This window comes from Cyprinodon tularosa, unplaced genomic scaffold (assembly GCF_016077235.1).
Source record: "Cyprinodon tularosa strain WSP-4 unplaced genomic scaffold, ASM1607723v1 ctg73, whole genome shotgun sequence".
NCBI lineage: Eukaryota > Metazoa > Chordata > Actinopteri > Cyprinodontiformes > Cyprinodontidae > Cyprinodon > Cyprinodon tularosa.
In genome coordinates, this window is record NW_024039485.1 from 837,776 (window position 1) to 865,754 (window position 27,979).

At 38.6% G+C, this 27,979-nt stretch overlaps 1 protein-coding gene across 8 annotated transcripts; it reads right to left on the minus strand.

Annotated features, from left to right (window-relative positions):
- hdac9b (histone deacetylase 9b) lies at window positions 1-27,950 on the minus strand. Of its 8 annotated transcripts, none has more exons than XM_038269505.1 (11): window positions 27,558-27,950; window positions 19,273-19,514; window positions 18,804-18,981; window positions 17,484-17,601; window positions 17,266-17,387; window positions 9,832-9,963; window positions 9,552-9,667; window positions 6,356-6,478; window positions 5,650-5,824; window positions 4,232-4,446; window positions 1-1,598 (listed from the first exon to the last, which is right to left on the minus strand). In XM_038269505.1, the coding sequence occupies exons 1-11, from the start codon at window positions 27,664-27,666 to the stop codon at window positions 1,269-1,271; spliced, it is 1,860 nt and encodes a 619-aa protein (XP_038125433.1). In that variant the 5' UTR covers window positions 27,667-27,950; the 3' UTR covers window positions 1-1,268. The 8 variants fall into 8 exon arrangements, with proteins under 8 accessions (XP_038125433.1, XP_038125431.1, XP_038125428.1 ...); XM_038269503.1 differs by having other exon boundaries at window positions 17,478-17,601; window positions 27,558-27,949; XM_038269500.1 differs by having other exon boundaries at window positions 17,478-17,610; window positions 27,558-27,949.
- Window positions 27,951-27,979: the final 29 nt, after the last annotated feature.

Here is a 27,979-nt window from a genome sequence, read left to right on the forward strand (position 1 = left end):
TTTTTCACATGATTCCAAACACGGAACCTCACAGTTGGGTTTTTTTTTTTTTTCCGTCTTTACATTTAGTCGACAGCACTTTTAACATAACAGGAAGGTTCGTGACTATGCAACACATTGAACAGATTGTTTTAAGACAGGCTATACAAGTTGAAATGGGCACTTTCTAGAGGGAAAATAAAGGGTCCTCATCCATGTTCTTTTTTTTTTCCTTAGGTAACATCAACCCTGTGTGCTGAGGTAAGCACGCCGCAGGGGAATACGAAGGAAGCGATTCCCTTTAAAAAAAATAGGAGTCCCTTAACCATATCCCCACTCACTTTGTAATTCGTCTTGACAGTAAATCAATTCTCGAGCCTGGCCCCTTGGACTCCTCCGACACTAGGTCCTCCTCTCTCAGCATTCCTGCACACATGAATCAACTCCTGGCTTCTTAAAGGCATTTCCTGCCCGACCCTCTCTCTTTCTCCCTGTCTGACTCCTCTGCTGAAAGCTAGGCAGGAACTCCGTTAAGCTTTGATTTTGGACCCTGAGAGGAGGAGGAGGAGGGAAGGGAGAAGAGGAGAAGAACTCGACCCAAAGCAGGGACCTGGCTCTTGGATCGCGCCGAGAAGGGGAAGGGATGGAGAGCAGGAGAGGGTTAAGAAGATGCCAGCACACCCAAGCGGGGATTCAGTGCTTTATCATTTCAAATGCAATAAAAGTTTCTGTCATGTTAGGGTTGAAGTTGAAGTGTTTCTTTCCAAGACAGATTTTCCACATTTCCGGTGTGAGAACACTGAACGGTGAATGCTGTCCCAGGTTTTCATGAAAAAACAAAAACAATTCGGTTTCCATAACAAAAGCAAAGACTGAAAATATTTGAATATTTTATGGAAAAATGTACAGAAAAGAACATAGCTCATCGAAGCTGTACACCTGCTAAAGCTTCCCTCTACAAATCACCGTTGATGCTAAATCCACAGTTTATGTACATACAGGTTAGTCAGTTCAGCAGACTCAGGGTGACCAAAGCGGCTATTAAAAAGAAAGATCTAAATCGTCTTCATATTTACAACCAAGAAAACGTACATATTTTACAGGGATCACAACACGAAGACCACAAACAGAGAGTCTTAACAGTATAGGATGGGTGAGGCTGCAGCTGAGTGAGAAGAGGTCACGTGTTGAGACAGAGCTGGTCTACTGTGCGATGTCTGACGTGCGTGCATGAGTGTATGTGTAGACGTTTGTGATCGTTTGTGAGCGGGTGATCTCATCCTCATCCCTCAGATCATGGCTCTTATCACCAGCCTCCCTTTGACCTGGTGGAGATAGATGCTCTGTTCGGACTCCAGGCGCCGATTAGTCAGGGCCTCATCCTCGCTATCAGCTGGCTCCTCTTTGACCTTGATGACCCCACAATGAGCATCAGGGAGCTCGCTGCTGGAGCTGCCGCTGCTGCTAAGCGTGTGCTTCCGAATGACTCCTCCAGGGGGCAGCCTGTCCTCCTGCATGCTCTCTATCTCCTCTTTGGGCTGCTGCTCTTCCTGCTCCTCCTCTGATTCCTGCAGGTGTGCGTTGGGCTGACGCAACTGCTCAATGGACTTGGATAACAGCTGCAAAACACATTATTTCAATGTTAATGTTAAAATCCTGCATTAACAAACATTTTCACAAATTTTAAAGCAAGATTTCTTTCTAAACTAAATTGAAAATCATTCTTTCACATCTTTGACACAACATGAATAGCAAATGAATAACTTTTTTCATTTGCTGACATTAAAACTACAATTGTCAATATGTTTCATTCAGATGTTGAAAGTAACAGCAAGGATAACAGTCAAGATATAGTTTTATTTAAATTTTTCCTAAGTTTGTGACATCTATTTGTATAGCATATATTTTCTCCAACACGCTTAAAGACAATCCACTCTGTGCAAATGTTTCAGATGTCACCTAAATGGTAAATAATCAGAAATGTAGATTAATACTAGTCCCTGGCTTATTACAGTAAGTACTGGTCAGAATAAACAGGTTAGACTGGGTGAAAGTTTCTTAATGTTTGTTTGTTTTTTTTCTAAAGCATTAGATTTCACAATCACTGAAACATTTTCCCCCATGGTGTTGAAGATTTAACAGATTTTCCTTCATTAATATAAGCTATTGTTCGAGTGAGGTAACTATGTCTGAACGTCAAAAACCCTTTCAGGAAAATAATGAGAGGTCTGAGTTTCAGAGGTCAAGTTGGGGTTTTTATTTAACCCTTTATAGGGCATTCAGTGAAAGACTTTAAACATCTAAATTTCAAGCAAAGAGTACACTGCACAAAACTGAAATCTAAGTAAGGCAGTGTTTCTTAAAATAAGTGCAATAATAAGTGATTTTTTTCTTGAACTGAGCAGGTAAGTCAGATACTTTGCAGATGGAATAAGAAAATTTACATTTAAAGTAAGGGAGGAAAAATGCAGTCTCCTATTTAAAGTGCATGATATCAAATAATCTGATTTTAAGGTGTAACAATGCTCCTTCAACTGGGAGAGTTTCTTATTTACCTACTCAAATTAAGGGTAAATACACTTATTTTAAGACATTTTCACAAATTTATAGATCATTTTTGTAGTGTGTTATTGGAATGCAGCACAAGACCTTATTACGTTTGTAACTTTCAAAAAATATGCATATTTTGATGGCATAAATGAATGTTAATGTAATAACAAGAAACGCCAGCTTCCCCGTATATATTTAGAAAAATAACAAAAGTGCTTCTATAAGAAATTCATGAAAAACAGAGTAAAAGAAATGGCACTCTATGTGCAAGTGATCAAAATGGTAACTTGCCCTATAAAGGGTTGAAAGGTTATAAGCTTAAGATAAATAAAAAACAAAACTCTTGGAAAATATACACCTTTAAACCTGGCTTTTTTATAGTTTTATGAAAATTAAGCTGCATTTTATCATAACTATGATCAATTATGAAAGCAAGCAATAGTATTTGCACTTGTCAATGAGTTTGCATAGATCTCATTTATTTATTTTATTTTATATAAATTGGATGCTTTTGTCTTCTAAAGAGTCCTGGGAAGACATTTGTTCTTAATTGCTTTTCAATTACACAAAATGTGACTGAATTATTGTGGGAGTATCTACCCACAAGAGGGCTCCAAAACCAGGTTCTGTTTTTGCAGACAGCTGGTAACCAACAGCATTACTATCTACAGAATCTGGGCCTTTTATAAATACCCTTTCATCAATAAGAATTAGCCTCTTTAACATTGCATTAGTGGAAACCTTTAACAACTCATCCTAAAATCCCTAAGCTCCTGTAAATTTCCATTACAGTTCTTCACCGGTGCCAATGTTGCTTGCGTTGAAAAAATAGAAGCAACTGAAGGATGTTTAAAAACAACCGTAGAAAAGCCACTGCTGGGAAATTAATTAGGGCAATGTTTCAGAGCTGCCTCTCAATAAACACTAAAGGCTCATCCCTGATTAGTGGCCATTTATAACCTCCACTTAAAGAGGATTTACTTGCAATCTCATTGGCCTGAGTGATCAGAGCGGCCTCGTTGACATGGTTCCAGAGGCGCTGCTGCTGCTACTATTTTCAAATGACTCGGCTTCACAGAAAGCGTTTGAAATTCACACAATTGTGCTTTTAATGCACAAAGAAATTGTGACATGTTATCGTGCTGCTCCACGAGAGCTTGTCATTATTTTTAGCTGTGAGTTCCTCAGTGGGTCCCATCACTCTGTCAGGACCCGATGCTGGGACACATCAGTGCGTATGCTCACACAATGCAGCCTTTCACACAGCGGCCACCTCACACCAGAATAATGACAGTCTGTGTAAAGCCAGGTCACCACGGCCAACTCACAGAAACACAAATATTGCCACAGAGGAACAAAATGCATTCTGGGTTTTTTTTCTTTTTTTTTGTCATGGGAACTAAGATGAATTCAATTTCCCTGCTTAAGCATGTGAGTAAAACAGCCACCATGAGCTATAATAACAGAATTACTGCAGGGGAAGGATTTCTTCCTCATCTGAATTTCGGCAGAAGTCTTTGCTTTTCACAAATAACAGCACAGACTTATAAAAGCCTAAAAATAAAGCCGCACTTGTGTCCTTTAAAGCAATGAAGTCAAACTTCCTACCATAAAAAAACTACCTCATGAGAACCAAAATAAAAAAGGGGAACACTAAACATTGAGAGCAGCACTGATGGAGTCTTGACCCTTGATGTTTTACCTTATTTATGTGGACCTGCTGCTGGTACTGTTTCTGTTTCTCCAGGAAATGCTGGTGCTGCTGCTGAATGACCAGTTGGGCCAAAGTGTTCTGAGGCAGAGGCGCCGACTGGGTTCTGTTCAGGGGTCTGTGTTTTGGTAGTTTAGGGCGACTGCTGGGAGGACGATCCTTCATAACCAGCGGGGATTGAGTGTGGGAGGACATGGAGCCTTGACCTTGCCAGAGAAGAAAAGGACCTTAGTAAAATTCTTCTAAAATCATGCTGTAAATAAAAGGTACATCTTAATAAACAAAAGGACTCGACAATCCAGTTTCTAAGAGAATCAGACCACATTTTACAGAATAGAAAATGTCATATAGAATTGCTCTATGTGCTACACAATCGTGACTCTATCAACCATGTAGTGTCAGCTACAAAAGTTAATTGGAATAGAGGCTAAGATATTTTAGCGATGCAGTCATAGAAATTTGAGTGGAAGGAAAAAGTGTGTTTCTGGGATCAAAGGATTTAATAGAAAAAGCTACTGAGTTAAACATCTAAAGATGCACGGACCACCACAGAGGTATTTGGTCTGCAACCACTTGCTCGTCTTTATTCTATTCGAATTTATTATAATTCATCTTTTTATTTTAGCTTTTTTTAATCATTGTGTTCAACAAAGCTATTAGACACAAAAGCAAGCATTCTAAACTCTTAAATGAAAGGTAGCAGAAAACAGAGCCACCTTATGTTATCTGCCCAGTTTACCTAAGGCAAAGAACTGCAGTTACAAAAAAGGATTAACAACAACAAAAAAGCATCTAATAGAGATAATAAAACATAATATAATGCACTAATTTAAAAGGAGCCCTGACCAACTTTTCAGTCGTTTTAGGATTTGTTTTTTCTGTGTCATTTATATAGAGAGAACTAGTGGGAAAACTTTTACACTGCAAAAACCATCTAAAAATAAGTACAAAATTTCTTAAAATAAGTGCATTTACCCTTAATTTTAGTAGGTAAATAAGACGATTTGCCAATGGAATGAGTATTTCTACTCCTAAAATAAGACAATTAGATAATATTCACTTGAAATAAGACAAAGCAATTGTTTTTTTCTTATTTTAAATGTAAATTGTCTTGTTCCATTGGCAAGTTGTCTCACTTATCTCCTCAATTCAAGACAAAATTCACTCAATTTAAGCAAAAATAACTCATACAGATTTCCATTTTTTGCAGTGTACCTGGGTAGCTGTAAGCCAAATACATCAAAACAAGCTAAACCTTTAAATATTGTGTTCTTTAAATTATGAATCTATATACTAATATTGGTTTCTTTTTCAAAATTACCCACAATTGCATCTATAAGGTATGTGTATGCAGAGGACAACAAGGTTTAAAGGACAAGTTGCAGACTGAACACTGGTAACAACCTTACCAGAAGAGATGATCTTCTGCTGCCTGATTTGTTCCTTCTGGAGGAGGTGTTGGAGCAGAGCCTGGTGACTGGGGCTCACCTTTGACTCCAAGGCTGTCTGAAGTGGCACAGGGCCCAGCAGGTGCCCGGGCAATCCATGTTTGATTTCCATTGATTTCTCCTTTAACATGGCAGCCTAAACAGAAAATTAAGGTCAGTTTTTTAGTATGTTTGTTTGCTTTGTTTGTTTTTTTTAGTATTCCAATCTAAAAAACAACAAAAAAAAAAAGAAAAGAAAAAAAATATATATATATTTATATTCATTACAAAGAGAGCAACAATGAAAATCAGCATCAACATTGGTCTTTAGCTGATAAATATTTTGTGGAATGTGCCATTAAGCAAAGGAAGATATATTGTGTGCCATGTTATCAGGAGCTGCACTTGAGAGCAGTGGGGCTTTTTAAAAGCTATGATTAATGAGGTAACAGGGGAGGATAAGAGCATGCCTGACACAAGACACTGCAGCACAATATTTATCTAAGCCCAATAAAATCATTTGGGGCTACAGGTCATTGACCTGCGGTCATAAAGAGGGTCCAAAAAGCCACTGATGGCAGGTTTTGCAGCTCCCACACTGAGATGAAAAACTCATATCCACAAAATGGCCTCAGTATTGTTCATGGTGAAAAAACTACGTGGGAAGCTCTGCAATATTTTTACTCACACTAATTGGTGTGGATGCTGTGGAGAGCCCCAAGGAGATGTTTGGTAAGGATGGAGATGTGTACAAGCTCAGCATGGACATGGAGCCCTCAGGTCGGAATAATCTTGGCTGGGAAGGCCACCTCTACATCAAACAGAGAGAAGAGAGCAAGACAGACAGATTGAAGTCTATTGACAGATCTAAAAATTCCTCTGTAGGCAGTTTTAAAAAGAAACACAAGTGGCATGAATAAAAATTCACTCTGACAAGGGAAAGCCCTCTTTGCTGTGGAATAAAGAAGATACATGCCTTTTGGAGGTGAAGGGTTTTTTTGGATCCTCACAGAATGACATAGATGCACAATCTGAAGCTTCTGCAGGTTTCTAAATTTAAATTTTAGTTCTAAACTTTTCAGATCCCACTCAGCTCACATCGGCTCCCTGGTCCCTACCTCCAGGCTAACTCTCTGAGAGAACATCAGCACTGGGGCATACTTCCTGTACCCAGCAGAGCAGCATGTGGTTTTAGAACAGCCATGTTTATCCTCCCAACCCCTACCAGTACTCAATGACCTGTGTGTGGATATCCGGCCTATATTTGACCCAAGGGACCCTTTCCCTCTGAAAAAGGATACCTAATGTAACGGTGCACAAACACTCCTTGCTTTTGCAACAGGCATGGGGTCCACAAGGAGCCTTGCAGTCCACCAATGACTTTCATGAAACCCTCGACCTGGGCCTATACAATAGCAATCCCGCGTGTTTATGTTATTAGTGAGTGGGTGTCTTTATGGCTAGCAGCGCCTGGGATATCAATTAAAATCCCCCGCTTGCCTGTCTCCCCAAGCCCCAACCTTCAGCCGGGTCTCTGTGAGGGCATCTCTCCCTTCCTTGTTTCACTGGAGGTCCCTGAGAGAGTAAACAGCAATGCAAAGGCAAACACAGCTGCTCTGTTAGATTTGCTCGGAGACGTGTCATATCTGCCACATTTTATCACATCCAGCAATGTGAGCTCTGTCTAAAGCGAGTTCTGGTCCATAACTTAGCCATGAATCATAGCAATGCACAGAAATGCAGTCTAATATACTAATAGAAACACCACAGAAAGCAAAAGAGACTCCTGCTGCTCAGCCAGGGATGGTATTTCACATTTAAATGAGAATAAATTCCCGGCAGGTTACTTCTGGAAAAGATGAGGAGCAAAAAAAAAAACATACATTTGATTACATTGATGTGTGCATGTGTAGTTGTTTATGTTCCCTATTTAGGGCAATTTTCCATATATTTGCTAACCTTCTATGGACCAACACGCTTGTGGGGACCAAAGGCTGGTCCTAATGTGTTGGACCCCGATGTCTAATGTTAGAGTTTAGGTGTAAATTCCATTTAGATTAAGGTTAGAGTTAGGAATATTCTGGTAACCAGTCAGGGTAAATGTCAGAGTTAGAAAAAAATGCAATAACTATAATGAATATAAGTAAATGTAAAAAAAAACACTATTGGCTTAAATCTTAGTAAGAGTTAAAGTCTATTTAGTATCAGAAAGTGAAGAGATATTCCATTATTACTCTACTTTCTCTAGATCAGTGGTCTCCAACCCTGGTCCTCAAGATCTACTGTCCTACAGATTTTAGATGCATCCCTGCTTCAACACAGCTGAATCAAATGATTGGTTACCTTTTCAAGCCATTCATTTGATTCAGCTGTGTTGAAGCAGGGATGCATCTAAAACCTGCAGGACAGTAGATCTTGAGCATCAGGGTTGGAGACCACTGCTCTAGATGGTCAGAGTTTCTAGGCACTTGAGTTTAGCAATCCCTATCTTCCTATATGTCAGGATTATAAATATGCTATTATGTTTCTGTAAGGCATTGACCTCTTGTCTGAACCCATATGATTCACAGTAAATAGGTAAACAGTAAATTAGAATTTAGGATCTTGGAGTCACCTGTTGCCCCTAACAACCACTAAACATTATGTACACGCTAATGTTTTGCAGCTATAAAGAAAATCTTTTCTACCATCAGGACCATAAACAACGGAATTTTGACAAAATTACAGAATTAAGTATGTGCTCTCGTTAAAATAGGTTAAAATAGAATTGGGGAAGTGTCTCATGTCCAATGTAGGGTATGGTGATGCTGTAGGGCTTTTTCTCTTCCAAGGAGGAGAAAAAAGAAAAGAAAAGAAAATAGGCACGACCTCAAGTACTCTTTTAAATATCAGAATTTCTTAAGTTTAAAATTCAGTGCATTCTGCCAGAAAAAGGAAAATGGATTGTTGTGGTGCCTTTCACTAAAATTATGATCCTAACACATTTGGCAAAATCCATACTAGAATGAATCCACCAGTCATAAAAATCAACCCTCTTCTGTGAGGGCCTGATTGGTCCCCTGATCTATGTCCTTTATAAAAGCTGTGGGGTGATAAGAAAAAAACAAGCATCCAGGGTGTGACCAGAGTTCTATTTGATCATGATCTAAATCATTGAGGTACGTCTTTCCATACGCTTCAACGCTTACAAACTTTAAGGATGAACTTTATACAAAATATCAAGAGCAGGACTGCTAATAATTGTGGCAACAGTGACTTTGAAGAAAACAGTTAATGTTTTTCCAAACCAAATGTATTTAAAAAATGTACACTGCAAAAGAAGTAGGAAAAGTTTTTTTTTCTTAAAATATGTGCATTTTTTCTTGAATTGAGGACATAAGACAAGACAATTTACAGTTAAAAATAAGAAAAAAACAATGATATAGTATTATTTCAAATGCATATTATCTATTTATCTTATTTTAGGAGTGAAAAATCTCATTCCATTGGCAAATCATCTTTTTTACCTACTGAAATAAGTGTAAAAAAATTTAAGAATTTTTCTTTTTTTTTTTACTTATTTCAAGATCGTTTTGGAGTGTATATTCTTTTCACAATTTTACTTTGAAATTATGCTACTGCAATGAATGATTTCAGTGCTTTTCAAACATCCTATACATGTGGTCAGGACTATATATCAGCTCCAACTGTGAGCAAGTATTTTATATATAGCCTGGTATTCATGAAGGTAAACAGGGTAAAATAAGGCATGTGGTTGAGTTGTGCCTCTTTAACGTCAGCAGAGTGTAACCAGCTAAGAGTAGCTTTGGTTTTATGGCTGCAATAACCTTATGTTTTATGTCATGTTCAAAATAATTAACCAATACTTGGATTTATGTGCTTACTTCAGTTTTTGTTGTCGTAGGCAGAGAGGATGGTCCATTTTCAGCCCCCAAGGCACTGGAGGCCCCTATGGGAGAGCTGGGGCCAGACCCAGGGGCGCTGTTAGTTGGAGCTGCATCTATGAGACATCAAGGAGGCTAATGGTTTGCTTCATCACACTCTCAGCAGTGTTCAAACATCAAAACAACAACATCAAAAAACTAAAGTTACATGAAACTATATAAAGTGACACAAAAAAGAAAAATGGTTAATTTTCAGGTTAAATGTCAGAGTAAGGCATACCCATAAGCTCTAAAGCCCTCTTCTTGTAAGGGGTAATTATGTTTCCATCTCTTCTCTTCAGCATCGGGCTACTTCTTCTCTCTGCCACCTTCTGCTTCAGTCTGGATCGTACCTTTAGGTTTGGCTCAGATGCTGCATGACAAATGACAACCATTCTCCTTAAGACTCAGATCACACAACACAGAACACAAAATCCAGGACATATGATTGATTCACAGTGTTATGTCTGAGACTATACAGCCCCAAAGCGTCAAAACCCAGAAAAGCCCAAAATAGAAATAAAGGCAAAGCTGCCTTTCAGTTTTCAGCTATATTTTGAGTGAGTCAGGATTGGACCCATTTCCACATCATCTGGACTAAATTAGGTTGAGCAACACTCGGCCCTCAAAGCGAAAGCGTCTGCTACCTGCCGCCCTGGTGACCACAGCCTGATACAGTAGCAATAGTTAAACTAACACAAAAACATGGCAGATGTTTCAGACTTCCTCCACATACCCCGTCGCTCTAATGCAAACCAGAGGTTGGAGCAAATGCACCGAGTCCAAACACACTGCCTGCATAGCCGAGTCCCTCAGTGTTGACCCATCACAATGCTAATGCAATATCTGTCAAAACAGACACATTAGTTCAAGGGTTTCCATCTGGCTTTAATGATGGTTTAAAGGGCTTTAGTAAATATTGGCATGATGTCACACTTTGGATAATCTGCTTATTTTAAAACCTCAATTCAAAAGGGTCTCATTTCATTCTGTAGAAACTGGGTCCAAACTGCCGTTCCAGGCTTTTTCACATTGAGAAGCTGATTATCAAGCATCAATCTAAAAACAACAAAAAATACATCTGATAAGATTTTGTCAAAAATCTATCTATATATATTAATTAGGATTTTATGTGATGGCCAAAAGGAAATTAGTGAATGATTGTGGGGTGAAAATAATTTATACTTTTCTATTGTATGTATTCAGGTATTTATTCTGATACTCTTAAATACAATTCAGTGCAACAGAATATAAGTCAACAAACTATTTTAGGAGAACCAAGGAACACAACAAATGGATGAGGGAGACCGTTTGGAGAAGTTTAATGAGGGTCAGGATAGAAAACAATGTCCTAAACCTTGAACATTTCATGTATCACTGCCCATTACTTTAACCGAAAGATGAAAAGAAGGAATCCATTGATCATTGAGATTTTAATGGGCCCATGGTAACTCCACAGGAGGTGTAGACCTCCAGAAACAAGTGCAAGAAGACACCTAAGAGCAAACTAGTTTGTATAACAAAAAATGTACAACATATACATCATATTGAAGACACCATTCATGGTGAAAACATGGTGGCAGGGAAGTTTGTCAGAGATGAGGTGAAGATAGAGGGAGCTAAGCATAAGGAAACCCTGAAAGAAAACCAAGACTATAAAATCCTTGTGATCAAGGCAGAGGTTAACCATTATGAACCATATACTTTACGTCCAAGCTGCAATGATGTGGTTTATATCTAAGCATATTGATTTTTTTTCAGAATGTTGTCAGTGAAAATTCAGATTTAAATCTAATTGAGAATCTGGAACAAGACTAGACAACGGAAGTTTAGCGATGCTCTTTTATTAAATCTGGGTGTGTTTTCAAAACCTGATGGACGCCTCATTAGAAATAGGGTGGCTGTGGCATCTCCGCACCAAACGTGATACTTTGTTGTGGTAAAGCTTATATATAGCTGCCATAATCACGTAACTCCAGTATATATCGTTATGTACCTTCACCATTTAGGCTACTTTATGTGGGTTTATGAAAAAAAAAAAAAAAACTTAATAAAAATACATTTCAGATTCTTGCTGAAAATTAAAATAATTCGGAAGTCAAATGTCACATATACGGAAGAGGATTAGGGCCACTGAAAAAATAAAAAAAAGTGCGATGATTTTAAATTTTACTTAATTTTAATATGGGAAAAAAGTCAGCATTAAAGTCAGACTTTAATCTCAGAATACTGACTTTTTTCCTCAAAATTCTCACTTTTATCTCACAATTCTGACTTTTTTCCTCAGAATACTAAGATTAAAGTCAGAATTCTGACTTTAATCTCACAATTCTGACTGTTTTCCTCAGAATACTGAGATTAAAGTCAGAATTCTGACTTTGATCTCACATTTCTGACTTTTTTCCTCAGAATACTGAGATTAAAGTCAGAATTCTGACTTTGATCTCACATTTCTGACTTTTTTCCTCAGAATACTGAGATTAAAGTCAGCATTCTGACTTCAATATCAGAATTCTTACTTTAATCTCAGAATTTTGACTTTTTTCTCAGAATTCTGACTTAAATCTCAGAATTCTGACTTTTTTCTTATATTAAACAGAAATAAAATTTAAAAAGCAGTTAAATTTTTTATTTTTTTAGTGGCCCTAATCCTCTTCCGTACACATAGCAACCAACTAAAATGCTGCAGTATTTTCTGAAAAATCGCTAAAATCTATAAACAAAGTATATTCACACAGCTGTTTAAATTAGAGCTTATAGCTATAATTAAAATCGGAAATATATTTGTTATTTCAGCGTTAATAAAATGTTGGTCATAGATTAAATGGACACAGATTATGTTTATAATGTTTTAAGAGAATAAGTTTGTAAATCAAATAGCAAGCATTTGTGTCCCCCTGCTGAACCATGCTCCTGTCTAGTCATTTGGTGTCATCTAAAGGAATAGGAGACTTCCAATGAACCCTAACAAATCAAATCCCACAGCTACTTTTAGATACTCAAACAAACATGCAGAATAGATAAGCTGTTTTTTTGTGACTGAAAGCCAGAGCATAGAGATCTATTACAGTTATGTAAAGCAGTTACACAATAGCCAACCTGTTTCAATTATTTAACTGATCAATAATTAAATAGGCCTTTCTGCTTTTGTACATCATACGGTTATACATAGGAAAGAGCAACTATGACGTGGGAACACAGCAGGGAGGAGGAGATCGGTTGTGATGGTGGAAGTAGGGGGTGCGAGGCGAAGATAGTGGGTCGCATGCTGCTATTTTTAGTATTTGTCAAAAGCGGCAGAACCTTCTTCCCTAATACAGACCTTTAATCCTGTGGGTGTGAGGTAGAATAATAAAAAAAGAGTGTGCGAGGGTGGAAGAAAGGAGGCAGCAGAGATAAATGGAGAGAAAACGCTGTTGGGAGTCATATGAATTTGCTTCACGCCCTGCCACCTTGATTGCTTTCTATTTTTACACGCCGCTGCCACCAAGCTTCGCATCCCAATTGGTCGCCACGGGAATGCCAGACAGCAGCGCATGAACAAACACTTTCTTACAAGTCTCTAGGGAGAAATAATCAAATAAAAATACATTGGTGCATAGTAGGTGCAACAGGAGGCTACAGCAAAGCACGCACACAGAACACCTGGGTCACTTCTGCAATGAAACCTCATCTAACACAAACAATATCACAATATGCTGCAATCATAAATCAAAGTCCTTATTGTCAAGCTATCTTTAGTTAATCACAAGCGTAAATGGCTGTCTCTGTAAGGGCTTCTTTATCAGAACTGGACAAATGGCTCTGTACAAAGCTTGCTCTCTGTATAGCAGAGCACCAGCTGGCATCATTTGTAAACTAATGCTCAGTAGTTTAAAAATAATGCTGCTCTTTATCTTTCAGACGCAAACATAATAACCAAAGTTGCAGGCCCTCGCAAAGATAACAATTTCTGCTTAACTTTTGAGACAAAAGAACTGCCTAATTCATGTTAAGTTCTTCTCTATTTAGAGAGAGATGTTTTTGTTTGCTTTTTAAGACCATCAAATACTACCAACACAAACAGATTAACTAGTGTCAAGTCTTAAAATAAACAAATTACCAATCTGGGTAAAACCTAAACTGAATAAGAAGTATCTTTTTTACAAGCAGTCTGTTAAAATTGAACAAACATGAACGTATCTATAAACAATGTAATCAATAAATAAATATTTAATTATTAGCTTAATAAATATTCTTAAAAAATATATTAAAAATATTTAGGCCAAAATTTAAGCATTGTTGACTTAAATATCAATGAATTGAACTTCTAGACTCGCGTACCTGCCCTTCAACCATCCCCGCCCTGACTTCTCTACAGCTTACATGTTAAAGTCATCTATTAAAAAAAAATCAAAGCACAATAAACCCATATGCAATTAGAAAAATTATTTCCGTACACACATCTGGCAAAAAGTGAACAGTAACAGCAGACCTCTGAACAGTCCTCCAGTGCACAACGCAGGTCGCACTCAGCAAGCTAGAATTATCGCATCTAACGAGGAACCTGACACTGCAAAAACCCATCCATCCATCTTCTCCCGCTCAAACTGTCAGGGTTGCGTTGGGGCTGGTGCCTATCTCAAGCAGTGTATGGTTAAAAGGAGGGATAAATCCTGGACAGGTCGCCAGTCTGTCGCAGGGCAACATAGACCATGCACACACACTCACAGCTAAGTAATATTGGAAGAAGCCAATTAACCTAAAAGTCATGTTTTTGGACTGTGGAAGGAAGCCTGAGTACCCGAAGAGAACCCATGGGAAGAACAAACTCCATGCAGCAAGACTGCCGGCTCGGAGGTCAAACTCACAACCTTCTTGCTGCAAGGCAACAGTGCTACAAACTGCGCCAAAACACCTGTGACAGATTCTGAGGTTGAGGCTAGGATCAGGGGTAGTGCTAGCCATTTTGGGGGCCCATTTGTAAATAAACAATTATACTGTATTTTTCAACCTGCTTTTCTTCATTTCCAAAATAACTACTCGATATTAATGGTTTGAAAACAGCCGCAATAAATAAAAAGAGAGATGAAAATCCTAAAAAAAAAACATTGAACTACTTTTGCACCAATAATGGTGCCAATATTTCCACGCAAGATAAATGTGTTTTATATCATGGTTAAAAATGAACAGAGACAACAGTTTAAAACAGGGAAACAAATAAAGAATAAGATTTAACATAAAATTCAATATTTTTCTCTTATATTTGTACGACATTTAAGGGAGTACCGGCACTTAATTTTCTCCACTAAAAGCACAGATTCAATCCATTGTGAATAGAGGAATTTAAATTTCCTCAAATATTACAATTTAAATTACATGGCAACATTGCTATATAAGTATCACATCAGTGCAAAGACTAACATCCCACCTCTTAACAGTTGAAAAAGATACTGGTTCAAGCTCAGATAGTATATAAGATAAATTATACAATCTAATAAATGTATTTAGGACATATCTTTTGCTTTTCATTGTAGGACAGAAAATCCTTTCCGCACCTGCTTAACACACATTTTTGGTAAGTGGGTCAAGACCAGAGCGGAGAGGGGTGGGTTATGTTGGGGGGGGGGGGCACAGCTTGTGCTGCTCAGCCACAACTATTCTTACCACAGACTATCACATGCTGTCAGCCAAGTCTATTCTAATTTCAGGAATTGAAACAAAGAGGATATATATACAGAGTTAACATGTTAATCACATAAAAGACTTTAAACTGCTTTCTGGGTGTGGGAGATAAGCCTGAGAGGGTCTCCGATACTTGTCACTCATAGGGATACTTATTAAATATAGAAAACTAGGTATGTATGAGAAAAGATCAAGGCGAAGATCAAATATTCAATTTAAAACACTAACCAGCTAGCAGATCAGAACTTATTCTCTAATACTAAACAGCTTGATTAGTTGACCATAGTTATCATACTCATTTCTATGTTTTGAAGGCTTTTTCTAAGCTTTAAATTCTTTAGTTGGTGCATGCTCCTCATTTGGGAATCTTAGAGTCATACAGTGAAGGTTTTACTCAATAATCTGGTGCAATGAAGTAGTGGGGAGTCTGACATAAAGCCTTCTAGGTCACCTCTACTTTGTTTGGAGAGAGCTATCTTTCCTTAAACAAACAGTCCTGTCAGGGTTCATTCTGCCTGTGCCAGCTCTAAGTCTGCAACACCTGCCAATCAGTTATGGGTGACAACCGATGGCTCGGGGAACAAAACTAGCCTTTGTGTGCGTCCCCTCTCTCGCGTGCCAAACTCTCAGAGGACTGTAATAAAGATCGACAGGAAGTGGGGGAGGACAACCCTGAGCAGGAAATGACCACATATAGATTCAGGAATCCACAGAGTTAAAAGAGTTTTATCAGTGCATGAGGTTAATGCAGAGAAAACCGCACATTTTATAATTCTCAATTAAAACAAAGTTGTTAAGCTTTTACATCGATACAGTTCAATTGTAATTAAATCAAGTCTATAGATTCCTATATTAAAGAGGAAAAAGGATTGCAAATCCCAGTTAGTTTTAAATGGCATGAATAAGTGTTTTGGAAGGGAAGCACGTGGGGAAGAATCAAACAAAAAAAAAAAACAGATTGAAGATTTTGTATTTACCTTTCTATGATTCAGTTCTGCTGCACTGTGATATTATTTTTCCCCTATATAATTCCTCCGCTTGATCTCCAGATTGTGCACATACACAAAATGACAGGCCTGAAGCTTACTAACTCAACAAGTACGATATTGTTTTTCCAGGTAATTAACAGAGACGGGACAGGATGAAAGAACATAATATAATTTGGTGACCTCATTGCAATATTATGAAGTTTTTACCCCTGCAAGCCTTTACACCCATGAAAAGAAAAAAATCAGAGGGATTGAACGAAAGGAATTATTCTTATTTGCACAGCCATCCCAAGAGGATACCCGTTAAATTTTAAACCAACAAACCTGAGCTGCTTTCTAGTGGATATTTCATACTTATATTTTCAGGACAGTTTTTAAGGACCATAACTCAGGAGTAAATATTCTGCCTTAATTATCCAATTTTGTTATGGACTGCTTCAAAGAGCCTTTGAACTATAGTTGATCATTAGCATAGGGACATTAACACAGCCACATTTTAAGGCCAGGACTAGGGGTGTAACAAGATCTCTGGTACAAGTTTTCTTGTGCATCTATCCACCAACTCTCTGAGTTACACTTTGTTTAGTAAAATAAGGCTATCATTAGGTAAGGGGTTTTTTTGTTTGTTTTTTTTTGTATCTGTCTTTTATTTTAATGTTAGGAAGTAAATTCAGCAAAAACATCACTTTATCCTTCATCACTTTAAAATCAACTGAGTGGAAGCAAGTTAACTTAAAAAAAGAAAGAAAAAAAGAGGACTTTGGTATCAACATGGCAAATATTGATAACAAACATTGCCATTAATCATTGTCAAATAATCATATGTGAACATGACATACTAGGGCATGCCATACTGGGACTTATAACGTATTACAACAGTGAAAATGAGGTGTAATTATAAAACAGTTTTAAAGTGCTAAAAAAAAAGGAAACTGTTCATTTTTCTGGAATGATTTCCAGATGCTGACATGTATGTATTTAGATTTTGTGTTAGTGTTCTGCTAATGTGTCGAATAACAGACCTGTCTTCCTCAAGGGAAAGTCGTCCTTGCTCTCTATTGGTGACGGCAGAGTATACTGGCAGGTGGGGGACGTGCCGCCCAGAGGTGGAGAGCTTTGGTCCAGGGATGCGTGGTGAGAAGACCTAATAAAAGATGGAAAAAAAAAGTTTTAACAGGCAAAAAATTGAGCTAAACATTGAGCTTCTCTTCTAAAGGGAACAAAGATCACTCACGTGTACCAGAGTTTTGAGTGTTGGATAAAAGAGTGAGTGGCTCCATTAGTGACAGGATCCTTTGCAGATTTGTTTAACAGAAACTCTTGGAGTTTCTGCTTCACTTCTGTGCTGGCCACTGCACCTGTGAGACCAAAAGACAGAACCAAAGGGATTGGGGTTACCCTAACATGTATACACCTGGATCTGCATCATTTTTAATGAACATATGCTGTTAAAAATATTTCATACTAATTTCTAAAAAGCAAGACTATATTCAATATTTTTCCCACGATTTTTCTCTGATTCCAAACTGGGAACCCTCTCCTTTCCTGAGAAGGCCACTAGTGTAGGAAGATCCCCCCCTAGTGGTCAAAGGGCACAATAATGTTTCTGCATAATGTGATGCTGCAGAGTTTCTTCCCAATCAGATGGTTAGAGTTGCAGAAAACAGCCTCACATTACCTGACTTGGCAAAGACATAAATCTCATCTATTATTAGCTATAAGATGAAAACAGTAATGAAATGCTATACGTAGCCCTATTTTCGTCATGCTATTGGAAGACATCTTTTTTCCTAAAATTGAGCTTTAAAGGTCACTGAAGAGCTAGATGTAATTTGGTGTTAAATAAGCACCATGTAATCTTCATTATAACTGATTATCCAGGGCCCGAAACTCTAAGAATCATAAGACAGTTTGATTTGCTTTTTAAAAATCTCTTCTACAAGAGCAAGAGACATAAAAAATTAACAGTCTGTCCTCGTTATGAATGGCAATGAAATTAGTCTAATTTTTTTATTGCTTGGAACCAAGTCCAGTGCAGTTGCAAATTAGGCTCCTTTTCAACCCTGTCACTAATTATAATTGTGATTTACTTGAAAATATCCAGTAATTATGAAGATGCAGTCTCAAACACGAACCCTGCTTTCTTAAATTACTCTGTGGCCATGTTAAGGAGTGATTCCATCCAAGAATGAATAAGTATCTGCTTTTACACAGTTTTTTGATATAATGGGTACAAATAACAATCCAAAATACATGCACGGCCAAATGCAAAAGTTTAAATTGATACGTATTTGAGAAATAGAATTAAGGCAAAATTAGAAATGTTAATTCATGACCCGCTGTTATTTTTACTTTCTCCAATGGAAAAAAAACCAGAAAGGAACATTTTACTGGAATCTACTTATTCCTGTCAACCTTTATGAATCAGCGTGATCTGATATCCATTAAAGATCTTTGAAAAGGTTATGCTTGCTTTTGATGAGGGCTGTTGCTTTGGTTTTATAAAAATCTAGCTCCTGACGGCAGGGAAAGTGTGACGATGGCGGTGCCGAGCTCTTACTCTCTCTGGAGCGCTCCTTGCCCCTGAGGCTCAGGCTGGAGACATGGTGCTCTCGTCGATGCCTCTCCTGCTCTTTTTCCTGCTGGTTCTGTTGTTGCTGTTGCTGCTGCTGCTCCAGTCGGCGCTCCTTCTCAGCGAGTTCCTGCTGCTGCTTCATAGCCTGGAGCTCCTGCTGGAGCTGGTAAAAAAAAAAAGCATGAATAGAAGTAATTGTAGAATGAAAGAGGCTTTTAAGGGTTCTTTTTATTTCTATTTTGCTGCCGAACACAATGTTTTAGCTGAACATATTTTTATTAAATGTTAGGCAGAACCTTCAGTCCTACTGAGTTGTTTCTTTTTTGCTGCACTCTTTTAATGCCTGTCCTTAGGTATGCGTTTTTATTGCTTCTGCACTATGTCATGCTGTGCTGCATTCTGTTGTTTCTGTTGTCATGCTGACCAGCATACAACTGCTCTGTGCAATGCTAACCTTGAGATGCTCCTGGAGCTGAGCCTGGTGCTGACGGGTCAGCTTCTCGTGCTGCTTCTGGAACTCGCTGATCAGTAGCTGCTTCTGGATCTGCTGCTGTTTCTGAATAAGGAGCAGTTCCTGCTGGAGCTGCCTCTCCCACAGTCCGGGGTCTGAACCCGGCCCCAGCATCCTCAGGTCTGTGCGCAGGTCCAAAGGGGACAGGGGCTCCACAACCAACGGCACGTCTGGCTTAATGTCCACTGTGGTACAGAAATGGGACAAAACATTAGATTTTTATTTTTACTTTAACTATAATTATTTCAAATAAAAGATTATAGGGACATAAAATGAGAACATCCACTGTGAGAAAGAATATTTTCTCTCCCATGATCCTATAAAGCCTGAGATTATAATAGCCCCTATAAACAAACAGTGTCACATCCGTCATTTTAGAGTCCACTGGGGGCTGCTGTATGCTTTACCAGACTCACCAGACATGTAGCATGAAACGTCAAAGTGGTCATTTAAAATATTTACATGAAATCTGTTTTTCCCACTGATAGATAAACAGATGCAAGAGTGCTTCTCTCTGTCTGTACAGAACATCCTGCAGATATGTTCCTCATCTGATTAATAATTCATGTCAAAAAACAGGCCGTGAACCTTGTCTGTAAAATCATGCACTGTATGCTCTTTCCATCTCTGTCCTTCAGCACAGACGATGCACATTGGTAGGAAGTGTGTCTCTATTATAGGTAACTTGCCTGATTCAAAGTGACAGGGCATCCCCCATTGGTCTACAGTCTCTATATATAGCCTGTTCTGCATAGAAAATCAATGCCCAGTAAAGAATGTGGGATACAGAATTACTTCATCTTGATCCTCCACAGAAGAAGATCAGTAACTATTCTATATTTCCCACATCCTCTCAATACTTTTTCCTCTAAATCACAACACTGATCTCATCTGACCTTATCCTACTTATTATCACATGCATTTATCTGCAGAATGACCTCTTCCAACTAATTTAAGGCATTAACCAGGAGGTAATGTTAAGAGTCTGGCAAGTACCTACATGTTTCAAACTTTTTCATATCCTTTAAGATTATAAACTAGAGTCTTTACTATTTTATTTATATTTCATGCATCCGGGGCAACACAAAGAAGAGAATAGTGAAATCGAATGAAAATGGTTGATCGGGTTCTACATTTTTCATAACATGAAAAGTATTGTGCGGCTTTGAACTTAGGTCACCTGTATCAACACAAGGTACCTAGGATGAGTAATATTGTACTGTTCATTATACGAGATTAAAAAGTGTGATTGCTTTATATTGATGAACCTACATCGCCACCATTCCTTCCATTATATGTCTACAAACACCACATTGACACGTTAAAATATGACTAACACCAATTAGGCTGTACTCTTTAGCAGTACAGCTGCACTTAGTGATGTAAGAGGTGAAGTGAAGAGTCCTCTCTCTTAAAGCACAAGTTTATCTCCGAGTCAATTATGCATATGCGATAATCTGAGTGAATGTAAAGAGATTTATAGCAGAGGCACAAAGACTGATGCTGTCTTATTTGCAGTTTTTATTGCAACCACCTGTTGCTTCTTTTACAGCTGCAAGACATCTGAGATATGTTAATTTGTAAATCTTAATATTGCATTAACCTTTTGATTAAACCTATAGCTCAGACGTAGCTTGGATAGAGAGCATGCTCCAGGATCTACCACCCTAATAGGGTGCTATAGAGTTATATTTGGACCTGGACTTTGACTAGACCATACTAACTCATGAGTGTGATTTGCTCTAAAAAACTGATTGTAGCTCAGGCTGTTAATGTTTGGGGTCCGAAAACACCTCTACATGAAGTTAACTCTCCCCACAGTATGATGAAACCACCATATTTCACCAGTCTCATGTCTTTTATGGCCACTAACATGTTTTCTTTCAGGGTTTCTCTTAAATTATTCCACTTCCATAAACCCCAAACTGCTTCCCTATCCAACCAACATTTTCCCATTCGAAACGCTCCACTCAGGGGGGATGTTAACTGGTTCTGGAAAATGTAATGTTTTGTTTTGTTTGTTTTGGAGTTTCTTTCTGTCTTTAATCTCCATTAACAAAGCTCCTATCCCTTCAAAGAACAGGTGTATTCATATTAAGCTTACCGGTAGCTAACACAGAGTTGGACTCGCTGTACTTTTTAGGTCAATTCTGTTGTCACTTAGTTGCAGTGATATTTACTTAGGGCTTACAAAGTAAGGGAATGAAACACAGGTGTAAGGCACACTTTTGATTTTTCAATTTGTAAAACAATACAACACTAAACGTAAAGCAAGCATCCTTTTCCATCCACCAAATAATTAGGAATTATTTTGTGGGAGTCCATTTTGAATGAAATTGATGTTTTCTAAAGCAAAGTAATAAAATATGTCTTAATACGGTAATTTTGCAAAAGCAGCATAGATCTCTGTATATATAGAGTCAAGTGATATTCAGAGAAGCACATTGCAGATCTGAAATACAGAACTCCTCCTTCATTGTGAGGCTGGACAAACATAAAAAACCTTAAATTTCCAGCACCTAGATGGACATTTATTGAATCCTTTCAATACCTTAATCTCCTCAAATGGACAAATCAGAGAGACTATTAGCAGCCCCACAACCCCACCTGTTACTGGAAGAGCTAAGCATGAATGAATGAATGAATGAATTAACCTGTTCCACATATGTCAAAACAGAGATCTAAACTTGTAACCTGAAAGAAAACAGTGCTTGTGAAAAGGCAGAAAAGCAGTGTCCTCCTGCTCCCTGATGACGGGAAGCTCACTGGTACCCATTTGTTTTGCTGGGTTTTTTTTAGCTCTGCCACCCTTCCATGTGCATGCGGTGGTGACGAATAAAAATAGCAACATAAAAGCAAGTGGCGCAATCCCAGTCTGTGACAACCCCCCCTCAACAAACACACACACACTCCCCAGTATCCACCACCCTAACTTGCTGCTGCCATGGCAACGCCGGCGACGTAATTATGTCCCCCTGTTCTGCGAATATCAAGTCTCACTGCATGTCATCTCCTGCCTACAGTTTATATCAGCTTTTTCAGCTCTTATATAAGAAAGGAGTCCCAAGCCGGAGACAGAATGAGAGGAGACATTAGAAAAGCCTCCAACAATTCAGAATCAAACGGGAGAATGACTTAAAACATGTTCAAAAGAAGTGCAGAAAACCAAAGGGACTCCGGCGCTGTCATTTTCTCTCTCTGTGATCAAAAAAACAACTTCAATCAGTTGACAGAGAAGGGCAACAACATGGCAGACGCATTGAGCAGGCACCTGTAGAACAGGCACTTCCCTCCTGACAGGGAATATTAATCTTAGCGTGTAAGTACTTGACAAAGGAGCTTTTTGTAAAGGGTGCTGCGAACCTGGGAACCTCAGCACGGCTCAGGGAGTCAGACAGCCTTAGCACTACTTTTGCCTAATAGACCCAAATATAGCTCCCCCACCAAAGTCAAAAAAGAAACATTAAAAAAAAATTAAAATCCCTGCTGAGAGATCTAATTAAGCTCATATTTCCCTCTGTATCCTGGCGGTGACTGGCATTAAGGATCTCCACTTTGATCGGCATGTCAAGCTGAGCCTCCATCAGAAAATCTCTGTTTGGTGCTTTAACATAAGGGGAACGATTCAATAGCCTGTGCATGTTCTATTACCGCCTGCTTAACGTTTACTCTGAAGATAATCACTGTTGTGGCAACAATAAAGGTTTTATCTAAAGTTGCATGATTTTTTTAGTTTTCATTTTCATGGCTAACATTGCAACATGTATCTTTGTGCTTCTTTGTGTTTTGTTCAAACCACACAACACATTAGACTTGAGATCCTTCCAACCAACAGCTTATTGTAATTCAAACTGGACTTGAACTGAAATCTGGTATTCCTTTATTATAAAAATACCCCACAGGCAGAGTAGAATGCGGAACTAGCAGAAGCTGGGGCTAATTTTAAATGTTTTTCTGAGCAGGGTCTTTATATAGACGACATGCAAAAAAAGTGTCACAGTTTTGAGGCCGCCCGCTCGATTTAACACCGGCAAAAATAAAACAGGGTGTCAGATTTATGTAACTTTACTCATTTTTTTTTTTTTTAAATCCTCGCTCGATAGAAAAGTCAGCGTCCTCTGGGACAGTGATCCAGTGTGTGACGTTTGACCCCTACAGGGAACATTTTATATCGGGCGCCTCTTGCTTCGTGGAAAGTGCGCAGGGTTCTGTAGGCATTGGTAAACAAGAGATTTATGAATGACAGCTTCCAAATTCGTTTTTAGCACAGGGGGGAGCAACATGTGCCCCGTACCGTGCCCAAATGCCTCCCCCAGCAGAGGTCCTGCCAAGGAGGATATAGGGTGACTCATTGCCTGTGACCACACTCCCACTGCAGCATCGCACCACCAGTGTCCCCAAAGTGTTTATTCCTATAACCAATCTGCCTCTCATTAGCCCTTCTGGGGCTTAGAGTGACAATCTCAGCCTTAATTTAAGATGTTGGATAGCTGCCTTTTTTTTGCCTCAGACCACATTAGCAAGTTCCCATCCAAGACAGAAACACACATCACAAGAGGCACAATCCACATGAGGATGGCTGGAAGGCAACATTTACCCGCTTTTATGAAGCTCAAGTATCATTGTGCCTCTCTGAATAAGACTAGATAATAGGAAATTTGCTAGAAAAAGGGCAAAGGTATTTCATTTTAGACTCTTGGATCTATGATATGAGCTTTTTACAGTTATATCTGTAGTTTCTGCTAAAAAGGAAAATAATTCTGGGATTATTTCTCTAGTTTGAAGCAGTAAACTTTCGATATTAAACAGAGATGCACCACTAAGCTGGGGGTTTTTTTGGCCAATACCAATTTCTGATATTTTTTGCCACTGGCAAACCAATTCTAATGTAGACCAATTTTTTTTTCAATCAGATTTTCGATTTTACAAAATAATAACTGAACATCTAAAAAACAGTTTGCATTTAAGCATCAATATCTAAGTATTTGATATTCATAACATTTAAATCTCAGTGATGAAGATTTGCATTAAAGAACAGGTAAAGAGAAATTGAATTCTTAGCATCTACCCTGCCAGTGAGAGATTACAGCCACCTGAGGAACAACAAATGGCTGATTATAGTGTCTGATTCAAGCATTTCATTAACATTAACTACGACGAGCATTTCCTAGAAGGTGTGTTAGCATAGGGCAAAACTTAAATGTGTCATTTGAAACGTTTTTTTGTTTTTGTAGCCATGTTTCGATATAACAAAAAAGTGAAAAGGTTTCAAGGTATTTCATCTTCAGTAATTTTAAATGAGAACATTTTAAAGGGAAGCTAATTTGTAGTGCTATTATGTATTTTTAGGTATCCTGGAATAAAAGTAACATAATAAATTGAGAGTATCTAAGCTGAATGCATGTTAATTTTTTATGTTTTCCATAGAGATTATGAGAACACTTTGTTATGCTGTAAACATGCGTGTATGTGAGCATTTCAACTGAAACGGAGAGGGGCTGCTTATCTAAATTCCCCCGTCTGCCATTATAAATAGAAACAGAGATACAGAAGATGTTTGAGGGCAAAAAAATAAGCCGATGCTTGGGACTGCAATGTGGTGCTGGATCTCTCATTAAGTGCCTTGTTATTTTGAGCAGCTGGTATGTCTAAAGCAGGAAACAGGTCTTTATTTTTAAGACTGCAGGCTCGTCCTTGCAGCTGAGCCAGAGCTGTGGTTAGGAAGGCTGTCTGCTAACAAAGAGGGCCAAGCAGAGCCACCATGAGCCTTTTACTGAAGGAAGCCAAGCATTCAGTTGTCTCCTGTCCTGCTGTTACCTCTAATCGCTTACAGCAATAATAGAAAATACTATTCATACTGAAAAATGAGGAAAGAGAACTAAGTAGATGACTAATAACTGGGGGATTTTTTTTTTGGACCTTGCTTTGTTCTGTAGTAGTTTTTTTCAAAGGTTAGGTTGGAACATCAACAAGTTTGGTCAAAAATCCAACAAAAAATAACTTCAAGCATTCCTTTCTTTTTTCTTTCTTTTTTTTTTTGAGTTTTTAGGGCACCAGAGACATGCGGCAAAGGACCACAGGTCGGATTCAAACCCGGATCGGCTTCATCGAGGACTAAGGCCTCCGTATATGGGTCATGCGTGCTAACCACTGCACCACCTGCATGCCCGTCCAAGCATTCCTAATTCGTTATATCCAACAGCAACAGTTACACCAACATAATGGGCTTAAAGGTTGGATACTCAACCAATAATCTGGGCCACATGTCTCTCCACAGTTTTTTTCCTGTTCTTTTTTTGTTTTTGTTTTTTTGCAGGTGAGAGGCTGAAAACTTAAGTCTCCAATCCAACTTTAGCGTAAAACAGAGACTTCAGTAAATTCCTAATCAGTTTAAAAATAAAACAGATAATATTTCCATTTATAGAATTCCATGAACCACAGAAATCCTTCTGACAGGAACAAAAAGCTGCTACCCTAGCATTAACAGCTGAGAACTATGCTATTCTAAGGATGAACAACAGGAAGAGGAATTTAGAAACATCAAAAGTATTTTTAGCAGCTTTTTTGTCCTCTGAGCCTCTTCAGGCTTAAATTATGTAGTTTCCAGGCAGTACTGACACTAAAACCTGTCCTCTGCATGTTGTTTTGTACCATCTCGTCTGTAGTAAACACTTCAAACGCACACTTGATGAATAGATCCAGGATGCGGAGAAATAGACTTAAAAGGTGCTGCATTGTTCCTCTATGAAAGGTCCCTTTTTGTGAAATTAATAAAAAGCAGCAACACATTAGTTTCTCCCTGTTTGAAAAACCACCTGAGGATTGTTCTTCTTCAAACTAAACCTCAATGTTGATGCTAATGAAAATAAAATCATGATTAAGCCCATCTATTCTTTGACGAGGAGTGATAAAAAAGAAGGATGAGAACTGTGCAAGAGACAAAGCAAGCACACATGCATTAATGTCTCCACATGCTCTATTTATGGTGAAATAAAAACATAATAACAGAGAGAAGAAGATCAGAACCTAGTTAACTCTTAGTTTTACACAGAGAAATATTTCTGTGCCGATCAGATCAGTCACAGTCATGTGGTTTGTTTTAAAATGGAAAGAACAAATTAAAACAGGCAAACGTCAGATTTCTCTATAAATATCTGTTCTGAGGCGCTGTTATATCAGGAACATGCAAGATGGAATGATAACGCGCACAGACGACTAATCTTAGCAGGCTAATGCCATAAGCTGAAAATAACTCACCTAAGAATAGCTGACCCACAGAATAAGCAAGGAGTCTGAATTCAAAGTGCTTGCACTCTTTATGTCTTGTTTTGTTCACAAGTGCTAAAAAAAATAAAATATTTCCATATTATATAGCTTGATGGTTAAATAACCTGCCATACAGACAGCCATTAAACATGTCATCACTCTATCTTGTCTTAAACCTCTTCCATAAACTTTTTTTTTGCTATAAATGTTTAGAGACATTAAAACAGCAGCTACAAGGTAAAAAAAATAAAACATGTAATAAGTCAATAAAAACTTTGCACCTTTTTCAATTTTAGTTTTAAGTGATGCAACTAATTCTTTCCCACAGAAAACAGTTTCAACTGTGACATAATTTCTAAATCTCTTAAGTTTTGTCAGCAGCCGCATAAACAGAAAAAGCAAAAAATCAAATGAAGTGTGACTCATGTTGCTCTTGAGTCAATACAGTAAATAGATGTTGCTCATCCTGATGTCAGCCTTGCACTCTTCAGTTCAGATCCTACGCCCAAAATAGAGCAGCTAGTTAGTAAGTGGTAAATGTTCAGATATAATCCCCCCAGCATTCAGTATTCCTGTAACTTTCCTCCCTGTTCACTGAAACACAGTGCATTGAGTCATTCCTCTGAGCTGCATGCAAGGGGAACAGAGATAACTCAGTTTCTCATTTAAGTCAACATGCACAAAAAGCACTTATTTTTATGCATCACGCCAGAACCTGCCTATTAAATGGAATCCATACAAAGAAAATACCTTGATTCAGAAAAAAGTTTCTGCTCCAAGTGGGCTGAGACGTCTCACGAGGAAAAAAGCGCACATGAGTTGAGAGAGGGAGGGAGACAGATGGAGTGGATATGTGCATGAGAAGCGCAGAGGTTTGGAAGGGGGAAAAGCGAAACAGGAGGAAAAACAGGAGGATAGAGGGGAGGGTGGGAGTCCTCAGGATGAGCGGAGCGGGAGATCACCTGAGTTGTTCATGTTGTGCATCTTGCTCTGGTTGGGGAGCTGCTGCTGTCCAACGCGCCCCTCTGTTACGCAGAAACTTGACTCGCCCTCGTAAATCGTCTGCAGCATACTCCACTCAGCGCTCAGGTCTCATCGCCAGCCTTGCGTTTCCTGTCACCAAGAGCCACCCCTCAGCTGCTCAGGGGGGGAGAGAGACTCTCTCCCTTCCTTTCTCTGCCTCCTCCTCTGAGGAACAGGATCTGCACCCTCTGTATCTCAGTCCTGCTTCAGTCTGATCCAAACACAAAGTTTGGAGCAAGGCAGAAGCAGGTTCTTCTTCTGTGATCTGATTAGATCCCTGCGCGTCTTTTCTCTCACCCCTCAAAGTGTCCAGGCAGAGAGGAAAATGTGAAGCTGAGTTGCAGGGAAAGCTGTGTGTTCT